Below are 12,614 nucleotides of genomic sequence, written 5' to 3'. Positions count from 1 at the left end.
ATTTCATGATGTTGATATTTTTGACATTTTCAATAATTAATACATTCATAATTCAATGTTTCTCTCTAACATAATTATTTTCCACAATAGTAAATTTCCACATGCAGTTATTTATGTCAATATTACATATTCTAGTAGCTCAGTAATGGTTTCAGGAAATGAAAGTCATATTTCATTGTCACAATGTAGGCTTGCAAGTAATTTCTTCATTCTTACATCTGTGGACTGGGAAAAGCCATAAAAATCACTTACCTGTAACAAAGATGGTTTAGTATGGTTTAAGAAACTCTGTGCCAGTACTTTCCATTAAATGATTTTCTCTTCTGCTAGGCGGACTTAATCCACAGGACGGCACTATTTTATTGCACAGATCTCTTCTGTCCAGCTCACACACGCATTTCCGGTTTCATCTCCATGCGGTCTCCTGACTTATTTTTCTTCCTTTGACCTCCTGCATCAAGAGTGTGCAGTCATGGTACGTTATCGCCAATTTGTAATCTGCAACTATTTAATATGTATTTAAGATAGTTTATATTGTATGTAGGAGATAATGTGTTGCAACTATTGTTGTCCCTCACGTTTCATACGAGCCAGTTGATTGTGGCCCTAGAGCCTATTAACAGGAATTAGCTAGCGAACGTTAGCTAAGCAAACACTTCCAATGCAATGTGGTTTAGCTACTTGGCAACTAGCTAACGTTAGTGAAATTGCTAAAACGCAACGGGGCATATGTTACAGCGGAGAGAAGCCTTAACTATAGTATCTTTGGTACAGTCATTTACTTAGTTGTGTATCATGTATCTAGGTAAACGTACCGAAGACCCGCAGGACTTACTGCAAGAAATGTAAGAAACATCAAACTCACAAAGTTACCCAGTACAAGAAGGGGAAGGATTCTCTGTATGCACAGGGTAAGTTTGCTATAGTCTAACCACATATAGAACAATGAGGCAGATATTTCACCGGATGTATAAATGTGAATCATCAGCATTTTGTTTCCACCAAATATGGTACTGAGAGGAAGCCCAGTGGCCGGCAGTGGGAGAAGATGGAATTTGGCCGACATTCTGAAAATTCTCATCAGTGAAACATTTGACTTCAATAGTAGTTATCTGTTCCCACAACTATAATCTGTTATGAACAGAGTCGACTACATTTTGTGTACGTTACCTTTTGCCAAAGTAAAAAAAAAAGTGTTATTTAGAAGTGCGAAGGCAAATTGAGTTATTGCACATGCACCTCATAGGGTAGGCAGTCCCTAACGGATATATGCAGATGCATGCTAGAAAGGGCCAGTAGGATCTGCTTGGCTCTACCCTCTTTGAATATGCCAAATATGATACATTTTTTCCCATTGGAAACGACAGGCTGTGGTCTATCTTGGTTTAGTTATAAAAAATCTTTGGTCTAACGTTACTTCGCTTTCCCTGTCTGCTTGAACATTCACATGTATTTATTATGTGTGGTATCTACCTTCCATGCATTTATCAGGTAACTAACTGTCTTTCAGGCAAAAGGAGATATGACAGAAAGCAATCTGGTTATGGTGGCCAGACCAAGCCTATTTTCAGGAAGAAGGTATGGAAGAATCATAATGAGAAAATATTTACAAATTCAACTTGTCTTCCCCTCCTACAGATGGGACATGTTTGTTTGCAAATTGCCACTGTCTTCTATTTTAGTTTCCATGTCAATACTCAGTCTACTAGTCAGCACATAAATCATTTCCATCTTTTTATGTTACTTGCTCAAACCCTTGTGATTTCTCCTGCAGGCTAAAACTACAAAGAAGATCGTGTTGAGGCTGGAGTGTGTGGAGCCCAACTGTCGGCAGAAGAGAATGGTGCCGATCAAGAGATGCAAACACTTTGAACTGGGAGGAGACAAGAAGAGAAAGGTAAACATACTGGTTCTCCTCAGTTTTGAGAGCCAGCAAACTTGGCTTCTACTCAAAGCCTAATGGCAAACCAGAGCATTGCTTGGAAATAAGGCAATAGGCAGACAGTGGTGTTAATGAGATTGACACTAATACGATTGAGTTAATGAGTGGTGATTTGAATCTCTGCAGCAATCTGAAATGCCAATTTCTTATGTCTTTTTTCTCACTCTTTCAGGGCCAGGTCATCCAGTTTTGAGCTCTCTTTTCTTGGGTCACTTGTCAATAAAATATGTATTCTAACTGTACCTGAACTTGTACTGTATTTACTGTCAGTTAATAAACCTTGCGTTGAAACATTGGAACCAATCAGATAAGGGATCTTGAGTTGTCTGGCACATGTAGTTAAACATTAAAGGTGCAATATGCAGAAATCGCTCTACCATTTCCTGGTTGCTAAAATTAGAATAGTTTGCCTAATTTCATTTTGCCAAAACAAGCAGTAATTGTGTAGAGAATCATTACCATCACTGAAATGTTTTCCATCACTGCAATTTGTATTTTCAGCTGTTTGAAGCTGGTATAGAAAACTTAAGATCGGGAAGCATAGAAATAGCGCACATAAAGCTGATCTATTGCTTCTTAGATCTGCTTTCAAAGAGTGACTGATCTATAATTCACATTTCTGTGAAATTTGGTCAGGTGCCCAAAAAGATGCATTAAATGTGTCTGTAGTGAAGCTTGAGGATGATACCTTTGCCTGAATTGACTTTCAATGGTGTGAAGCAAATTGCTACATAGTTATCTTGCTTGGGGGCAGAATGTTTCTAGTTGTTAAATACTTCTGAAGGAAAACAAACTAGATAATGCCTATGTATTATTCAGTGTTTCTAATGGAATAGCTGTGGATTTTACACTGACTCGGGAAGATGTACGCTTTATGCATGTTTTCATTCACTGACAAATAATTCATCAATGGAAGCAAGCTTAGAAACGTTGAGACATCTGCATGAATTTGTAGTGGTGACAGCCATTGTCTTATATTTAAACAAATTATTCGTTTTCACACTAGCCATTGACATTTAAAAAAACATCCAATACAAGGTGCATAAAAAAGGCAGACAATTAACGAAGGACATCGCCTAACTAGTCAATTCGAAATGTCAAGCATTCACTTCTGTTGATTCATGTACCAATAGTACTGTCCCATTATAGTGTACCATATTAGGTTGAAGTCATTTGTAGGGATTTATTACCAATTTGCCAATACTGTAATGTGGCAGAACCGAGTACAAAATACAATTCCGGGGAGGGGGGAATCCAACATTTCCATGCAGTCCTGCCTCAATATCTGGTCTGGTACTTGCTCCATGAGGGTGACAAAAGTATCCATAGTACAAGGACTACAATATTTGTGCTCATTAGTGCATTCCATTGGAATTGTAAAAAATACATTTAAAGGGGCAATATGCATTTGGTACATCTATTTTTGGACGTAATTTATATCTACCCATTTGATTCTTAAAGCATTAGCCTAAAAACATTACGTTTATCATGGATTGTCATTAATTGAATCCATAACGGTCTGCACATTTGAGTGGTTATATTTCTCCAGCCCAATCCCATGGTCGTTTACCAAATCAGTGGCGGGTGGACACTTTGTTATTGTATAAGCTGCAGATTGCCCCTTTAAGGATGACACTTGGACTACATCAGGTTTGCTAACTTTAGTGAAAAAATGAATGGAACTGGACATGCAGTCAATTATCTTTCCATTGGCACAGCGGATGGATTTGACATTGTCTATAAAAGTGTTCTGTGGAAGACTAGGTTCAACTCCGTATTGGTTTTGAGTGCTGTAATTCAGTCATGTTGGTTCGTCACAGAGTAGCTCGGATGGCTTCATTCCGCAGCACTTTGTAGGTGAGCCAATAGAAAACATTGAAGCAGAGGAAACTCAGAGGGAACACAGCCCTAGATATGGTGTCGATCCTTTTTGCCCGATCTACAAACTGCCTGCGGATGTCATACAGTGGGAACCCATGAGGTAAGGCCTGAAAGATTGGGGCGTCCATCTCTGGTGGTGCATCGCCTGCTACTCCATAACTATGGAGAAAATAGGCCTGGCTCTGCTCCACCAGCTCCTGCTCCTAAGAAAGAACAAAAGGAAAAGGGCCTCAGTCATAACCTGCAATATTTTCTCCACATTACTTGCCGCATACTGGATTATGATTCAAGTCTTGCAACGTCAACAAGGCCTTTGTAGGAATTTGATTTTTTGAGAGATACATTCCACGAGGTTCAACAGACAACCTTAACACTAAGTGAGATCTACAGTGCCTTCAGAAAGTATTCACACCCCTTTACTTTTTCCACATTTAAAGTGTGATAGAAAAAATATTTAATTGCCATTTTTTGTCAACGATCTACACAATACTCTCAAATGGGAAGAAAATATATATTTTTAATTAATGGAACATAAAACATCTTAGATAAATATTCAACCTCACCGAGTCAATACATGTTAGAATAACTTGTGGCAGCGAATACAGCAGAGTTTTTCTAGGTAAATCTAAGGGCTTTGCTCACTGGGATTGTACAATTGTTCAATACTTCAAGCTCTGTCAAGTTGGTTGTTGATCATTGCTAGACAGCCACTTAATTCTTGCCATAGATTTTCAAACCTAAACTTTATAAACTAGGCTGGTCAGGACCATTCAACATTCAAGGATTTTGCCTGTGCTTCTCTATTCCATTTATTTTTATAAAAATAACTCCCTAGTCCTTGCTAAAGAAAAGTATACCCATAACATAATGCAGCCACCACCATGTTTGAAAATATGAAGAGTGGTACTCAGTGTTGTTGGATTTGCCCCAAACACATTTCTTGCTATTCAGGACAAAAAGTACATTTTCAGTTTTACTTTAGTGCCTTATCGCAAACAGGATGCATGTTCTGGAATATTTTTATACTGTACAGGCTTTCTTTTCACTCTATTTATGTTAGTATTGTGGAGTAACTACAATGTTGTTGACCCATCCTCAGTTATCTCCTATCACAGCCATTAAACTGTCTTAAAATCACCATTGGCCTGATGATGAAATCCCTGAAGGAAGGGCGCCTGTATCTTTGTAGTGACTGGGTGTATTGATACACCATCCAAAGTGTAATTAAATAACTTCACCATGCTCAAAGGGATATTCAGTGTCTGCTTTCTGCTACCAATAGGTGCCCTTTTTGCGAACCATTGAAAAACCTCCCTGGTCTTTGTGGTTGACTCTGTGCTTGAAATGCGTTGCTCGACTGCAGGACCTTACAGATAATTGTTTGTGTGGGGTACAGAGATGGGGTAGTCATTGAGCCCATGCAACTTATGACTTAAGCACATTTGTACTCCTGAATTTAATTAGGCTAGCCGCAAGTGTTGAATACTTATTGACTCAAGACATTTCAGCTTTTCATTTATTAATTTGTAAACATTTCTAAAAACAATTCCACTTTGATAATATGGGGTATTGTGTGTAGATCAGTGACACAATCTCAATTTAAACTCAGGCTGTAACACAATGTGGAAAAAGTCAATGGGTGTCAATACTTTCTGAAGGCACTACCATTTTGTGGAATACTCCATTAAACTAAACTCCAGTCAGCATGAGAAATGTAGGAGTTTTTACCCTGGCACAGACGCTGCACTGCTGAGGGCCAGGCAGGGTCCCCTGGGAGGAGTTGTTGCCTGGCACGTTGTTACCTTTCACTTGGCTGCTCTCCCCACTTCCACTTCTCTGCTAATAAACCCAGAGCAACATGGAGGTCTAGCAGGCATACATGAATACTGTGATTCAATCTAAACAACATGCAGTGACACATTACTGATTTACATTCATTTTTCAAATGTACATTTAATAAAGTCAGACATACCAACTGAGTGTGTAAAGATCTCAAAATAACATGAGAACTAGGAGAAACAGTAGGCTTCCTGGTTTCTGGAACTGATATAGATGCAAGTGTCAGGGAAAAATAGAGAATTTTAGTAACGCTTAATTTTAAGGCGTCCTTATTACAGTGTAATTACATGTGTAATTACACTAAGTATTGTAGTTAATTGTAATAACATGTAACTGGTGGTAATTGCGGTCTAATTACAGAGGTGTAACAACAAATGCTTGTTTTCATGCTTGTTACAAATGGGCAAGTATCTACTAAATTCACCTATTTAGTGTTTAGTTTCTTCCCTGCTGCATCGGATTTAGTGATAACTGTCACAAGGTTGTAATCTCTTGTGCACTGGGTGTCCGAGATTAAAGATTGGAGGCTCAATAGGCTCCAATGACCTACCCGTGAATGTGCACTCTTCAAAATTGTTGCTAGAACTTGCCACAAAAAAGTACCATCTGGGTTAACCTGGTTGCGTTTACAATTACAGATCCGACATAGGTTCACCTTACCGACTAGGGTCTATCATACGGGTGTCATCCCAGATTATTTATTTACAGTTGAAGTCGGAAGTTTACATGCACTTAGGTTGGAGTCATTAAAACTCGTTTTAAATTTCTTGTTAACTATAGTTTTGGCAAGTCGGTTAGGACATAATTCACTGTATCACAATTCCAGTGGGTCAGAAGTTTACATACACTAAGTTGACTGTGCCTTTAAACAGCTTGGAAAATTCCAGAAAATGATGTAATGGCTTTAGAAGCTTCTGATAGGCTAATTGACATAATTTGAGTCACTTGGAGGTGTACCTGTGGATGTATTTCAAGGTCTACCTTCAAACTCAGTGCCTCTTTGCTTGACATCATGGGAAAATCAAAAGAAATCAGCCTAGACCTCCAATTGCAGACCTCCACGAGTCTGGTTGATCCTTGGGAGCAATTTCCAAACACCTGAAGATACCACGTTCATCTGTACAAACAATAGTACGCAAGTATAAACACCATGGGACAACGCAGACGTCATACCGCTCAGGAAGGAGACGCGTTCTGTCTCCTAGAGATGAACGAAACTTCGGTGCAAAAAGTGCAGATCAATCCCAGAACAACAGCAAAGGACCTTGTGTTGGAGGAAACAGGTACAAAAGTATCTATATTCACAGTAAAACGAATCCTATATCAACATAACCTGAAAGGCCGCTCAGCATTGAAGAAGCCACTGTTCCAAAACCTCCAGAAAAAAAGCCAGACTACGGTTTGCAACTGCACATGGGGACAACGATCGTACTTCTTGGAGAAATGTCCTCTGGTCTGATGAAACAAAAATAGAACTGTTTGGCCATAATGACCATCGTTATGTTTGGAGGAAAAAGGGGGAGGTGTGCAAGCTGAAGAACACCATCCCAACCGTGAAGCACGGGGGTGGCAGCATCATGTTGTGGGGGTACTTTGCTGCAGGAGGGACTGGTGCACTTCACAAAATAGATGGCATCATGAGGGAAAATTACGTGGATATATTGAAGCAACATCTCAAGACATCAGTCAGGAAGTTAAAGCTTAGTCGCAAATGGGTCTTCCAAATGGACAATGACCCCAAGTATACTTCCAAAGTTGTGGCACAATGGCTTAAGGACAACAAAGTCAAGGTATTGGAGTGGCCATCACAAAGCCCTGACCTCAATCCTATAGATATTTGTGGGCAGAACTGAAAATGTGTGTGCGAGCAAGGCCTACAAACCAGACTCAGTTACACCAGCTCTGTCAGGAGGAATGGGCCAAAATACACCCAATTTATTGTGGGAAGCTTGTGGAAGGCTACCCGATACATTTGTCCCAAGTTAAACAATTTAAAGGCAATGCTAGCAAATTCTAATTGAGTGTATGTAAACTTCTGACCCACTGGGAATGTGATAAAAGAAATAAAAGCAGAAATAAATCATTTTCTCTACTATTATTCTGACATTTCACATTCTTAAAATAAAGTGGTGATCCTAACTGAGCTAAGACAGGGAATTTTTACTAGGATTATATGTCAGGAATTGTGAAAAACTGAGTTTAAATGTATTTGGCTAAGGTGTATGTAAACTTCCGACTTCAACTGTATATATAAATACAACTCGTGTACATTACCCATTATGACAACCTGAACCTCCTTGCCATCCAAGTGAGCGGATAAATCCATAAGTACAATGTAACTTCTAGGTGTGATACAGGATTTAGCTGTTTACAATGAAGTGTATTTTGAGGTGAACTTACATAGTACAGTATATTACCCATCCTGACAACCTGGTCCTCATTTTAAGGCTTCCGGAAGTGCCATCCAAGTGGGAGGACAAGCACACTAGTACATCAGAATGCATGTAATATCTGTAAGACCAATGCAATTACTAGGTGCTACACAGGATTTAGGTAGTTAAAATTTAGAGTAGGTTGGGTACTTGTAATTAATGTGTACTTATATTGTACGTTACCCATCCTGACCCTCATTTTTAAAGCTTCTGGAAACCCCATCCAAGTGAGAAAATAAACACAAGTACACCACAGAGTACATGCAATATCTGCATAAGTACAATGTAATTACTAGGTGTTACACAGGATTTAGCTAGTTAAAATGAAGGGTATCTTGATGAGTACTTGTAATAATTGTGTACCTACAAAGTACATTACTCATTCTGACAATCTAGTCGTGAGAAAATAAACACACTAATAGACCACAGACTACATATCTGTAATGATTAAAAGGTTGTCGATAGTTCTTACACAGGATGTAGCTATTTAAAGTGATGTGTAACTGTACCTATGAGCAATTTCTATATAATTACTTATTACCAAGTGAAAATACCTACAAAAGAGCTTCTACTTTAGTCAGCTTTATTGCAAAATACCTTTACAAATTTTTTTAACCTTTTGTGAAGGAATTGTGCAGGTGTCCTGCGGGAATCCTGTAGGATTGACAAAATCCTGCAGGAAAAGTCCCTGATGCTCGTGCAGGACTCCTGCAGTAGTATGACTTGTCCTGCAGAAATGTTGAAAATTCTGCACAAACATGACAATTCCTGCAAGAATCCTGCAGGCCCGAAACCTGCAGGATATGGAAATTCCCACAGGACCAAGTAAATCCCAGCACGAATCCTGCCGAACCGCCCTTACAAAAAAAAGATTGCAGTCAGAGTGCAGTATAACTGCAGTATGTTGCAAATACTGCGTAAAGTTTTTTTTACTGCAGTAATTTCACAGTGTAACTGCAGTTACAGTGCAGCATAACTGCAGTTACGGTGCAGTATAACTGCATTTACGGTGCAGTATAACTGCAGTTATTCTGCAATTACTGCGTCCAAAATACCATAGTTGATTGCAGTTACTGCATTTTGACAGAAATATTTTTTTGTAAGGGTGAATCCTGCAGGATTTTGATATTCCTGCAGGGTTTATTGCGGCGCACAATTGGCCCAGTGTCGTCCGGGTTAGGGGAGGGTTTGGCTGGGGTAGGCTGTCATTGTAAAATAAGAATTTGTTCTTAACTGACTTGCCTAGTTAAATAAATAAAGGTTAAATAAAAAATGACAATTCCTGCAGGACCAATTCCAGAACGAATCTTGCAGGATTTTGATATTCGTAAGGCCATATCAGATAGTCAAACTACTGGAGGAGATAAAGTGTTTGTGTGGTGGTGAGTGCACATCATTTTGTATATAGCTAGCTAGTTTTTGATTACCCAAAAACGTGTTTTAAACTCTCCTTTACAATCTACAACAAGAAGACGCACGGTCATGTGACATCTTGGTCACCATAGCAACAGTTGAGGAAATGGCTGCCAGGCAGTTTAGCTAGCTAGTTCAAGTACTGCTAATAAATACTTTTTTTAACAGGTAAAGAGTTAGAGAAACATACTAAAACTGCAACAAATGTCTATATAAACATGTTAGGGGGTCGCATAGTTATTTTTTAATGTTGTTTGCAGAATATTTTATGAGTAAATTAGCTATCTTAGCTAGCATGTGCTCTACCTAGCGTTGACAAAAAAAAAACATTTAACTTTTGCTTCCATGGAAAGGGACAATTGAGGTTTGATATCCCCCCTGCTCTGTCTCTTTAGTACTGTTGTCACAAGTTAGGCTATGTTTCATTGTTTTGAAACGGATGGTGATAGATGCTTTAAAAAAAAATGCTTATTGGCTTGCACTTGCAGATGGTAACCAAGTCACAAGACTGATCATGACATATAAATAAGGAAGTGATTGAATTTAAGTAGTAAAGGGGATTTAAAACATTGTCTATGTTCCAAATTGCATACTTGCGTTTTCCCGTTCTTTCAAGGGTGATCTTCCAAGAACACCTGAGAGAGCATACCGTCTAGTATAGAACGCAGAGCGCTTAAAATCTGCTAAATTTGAAACGTACTTCGACATGACCTGCATTATCACGCAGCCGACGCCAACAAAGCTAGCTTTTATGCTAGCTAGCTACATCTGTTTACATTGTAGCATCTAGTGCTAGCAATTCAGTGAACAACTATCCCAGAATGGAAATATTTAACACGAATAACAAGTAACAGAATCGATTTTCTCTGTACCTGTTAGTGAATTACGCTGACACCAACCAGAATAATTTTAGGTTGGGTCCTCCTCTCACAAATTGCTTGGTCTGCTGCTACATCATTGTGGACGTATGACAGGTAATCTTTCAAATCAAATTAAACTTCATTAGTCACATGCGCCGAATAAACCTTACCGCGAAATGCTTACTTACAAGCCCTTAACCAACAGTGCAGTTCAAGAAAGAGTTAAGAAAATATTTACCAAATAAACTAAAGTAAAAATAATAAAAAGTGACAACAAAATAATGCGGCTATATACAGGGGGTACCGGTACCGAGTCAATGTGCGGGGGTACAGGTTAGTCGAGGTAATTTGTACATGTAGGTAGAGGTGAAGTGACTATGCATAGATAATAAACAGCAAGTAGCAGCAGTGTAAAAAACAAATGGAGGGGGATGGGGGGTCAATGTAAATAATCTGATGGCCATTTGATTAATGGTTCAGCAGTCTTATGGCTTGGGGGGTAGAAGCTGTTAAGGAGCCTTTTGGTCCTAGACTTGGCGGTCCGGTACCGCTTGTTGTGCGGTAGCAGAGAAAACAGTCTATGACTAGGGTGACTGGAGTCTGACAATTTTTTGGGCCTTCCTCTGACACCGCCTAGTATATAGGTCCTGGATGGCAGGAAGCTTGGCCTCAGTGATGTACTGGGCCATACGCACTACCCTCTGTAGCACCTTACGGTCAGATGCCGAGCAGTTGCCATACCAGGCGGTGATGCAACCGGTCAGGATGCTCTCGATGGTGCAGCTGTATAACTTTTTGAGGATCTGGGGACCCATGCCAAATCTTTTCAGTCTCCTGAGGGGGAAAAGGTGTTTTTGTGCCCTCTTCACGACTGTCTTGGTTTGTTTGGACCCTGATACCCTAACTCTCGACCCGCTCCACTAAAGCCCCGTCAATATTAATTGGGGCCTGTTCGACCCGCCTTTTCCTGTAGTCCACGATCAGCTCCTTTGTCTTGCTCACATTGAGGGAGAGGTTGTTGTCCTGGCACCACACTGCCAGGTCTCTGACCTCCTCCTATAGGCTGTCTCGGCTTTGTGAATGTTGACCTGTTTAAAGGTCTTGCTCACAGGCTCCCGAGAGCGTTATCACACAGTCGTCCAGAACAGCTGGTGCTCTCATGCATGTTTCAGTGTTGCTTGCCTCTCAAGGAGCATAAAAGGCATTTAGCTCGTCTGGTAGGCTCGCGTCACTGGGCAGCTCGTGGCTGGATTTCCCTTTGTAGTCCTTAATAGTTTAAGCTCTGCCACATCTGACGAGCGTCAGAGCCGGTGTAGTAGGATTCAATCTTAATCCTGTATTGACGCTTTGCTTGTTTGATGGTTACTCTGAGGGCATAGCGGGATTTCTTATAAGCGTCCGGATTAGCGTCCCACTCCTTGAAAGCGGCAGCTCTAGCCTTTAGCTGGATGTGGATGTTGCCTGGAATCCATGGCTTCTGGTTGGGATATGTATGTACGGTCACTGTGGGGACGACCTCGTCAATGCACTTATTGATGAAGCCAATGACTGAGGTGGTATACTCCTCAATGCCATTTGATGAATCATGGAACTTATTCTAGTCTGTGCTAGAAAAACAGTCCTGTAGCGTACCATCCGCGTCATCTGACCACTTCCGCATTGAGTGAGTCACTGGTACTTCCCGCTTTAGTTTTTGCTTGTAGGCAGGAATCAGAAGAATATAATTATGGTCAGATTGCCAAATGGAGGGCAGGGGAGAGCTTTGTATGCATCTCTGTGTGTGGAGTAAAGGTGGTCTAGAGTTTTTCTTCCTCTGGTTGCACATGTGACATGCTGGTAGAAATGAGGTAAAACGGATTTAAGTTTGCCTGCATTAAAGTCCCCAGGCCACTAGGAGCGCCGCTTCTGGATGAGCATTTTCTTTGTTTTCTTGTGGCCTTATACAGCTGGTTGAGTATGGCCTTAGTGCGAGCATCAGTTTGTGGTGGTAAATAGACTGCTATGAATAATATAGATGAGAACTCTCTTGGTAGATAGTGTGGTCTACATTGTGCATTCATGCATTGTACAGAGGCAGAAGCTGTCACAGTCGTCGTAGTAAGTGGACCAAGGCGCAGCGGGTCGAGTGCTCATCTTAACTTTATTTGTGAACACGAACGAACTAACAGTCTTGCAGGCTAAATACAGCTGTGCATAGAACAACCTCCCACAATACCCATAACAAACATACTCCTAAATATAGGACCT

General features: G+C 40.2%; 2 protein-coding genes across 2 annotated transcripts in view; one reads left to right on the top strand and one right to left on the bottom strand.

Annotated features, from left to right (window-relative positions):
• The first annotated feature begins 367 nt into the window (after positions 1–367).
• On the top strand, positions 368–2,184 carry LOC115154559 (60S ribosomal protein L36a). Its single transcript, XM_029700888.1, has 5 exons — positions 368–475; positions 806–911; positions 1,511–1,578; positions 1,775–1,897; positions 2,115–2,184. The coding sequence occupies exons 1-5, from the start codon at positions 473–475 to the stop codon at positions 2,133–2,135; spliced, it is 321 nt and encodes a 106-aa protein (XP_029556748.1). The 5' UTR covers positions 368–472; the 3' UTR covers positions 2,136–2,184.
• A 706-nt stretch (positions 2,185–2,890) lies between these two features.
• The window catches only part of LOC115154560 (glycine receptor subunit alpha-4-like), a 39,078-nt gene continuing 29,354 nt past the window's right edge, over positions 2,891–12,614 (bottom strand). The window contains exons 9-10 of the mRNA XM_029700889.1: positions 5,552–5,662; positions 2,891–4,026 (exon numbers count right to left, since the gene is read on the bottom strand). Coding sequence (XP_029556749.1) covers positions 3,757–4,026; positions 5,552–5,662 — 381 coding nt within the window. The 3' untranslated portion in view covers positions 2,891–3,756. The remainder of the gene's footprint in view (positions 4,027–5,551; positions 5,663–12,614) is intronic.

The sequence above is a fragment of the Salmo trutta genome, chromosome 19 (genome assembly GCF_901001165.1).
Source record: "Salmo trutta chromosome 19, fSalTru1.1, whole genome shotgun sequence".
NCBI lineage: Eukaryota > Metazoa > Chordata > Actinopteri > Salmoniformes > Salmonidae > Salmo > Salmo trutta.
The sequence above is the reverse complement of the archived record's forward strand: the minus strand, read 5'-3'. Positions and strand labels throughout refer to the sequence as shown.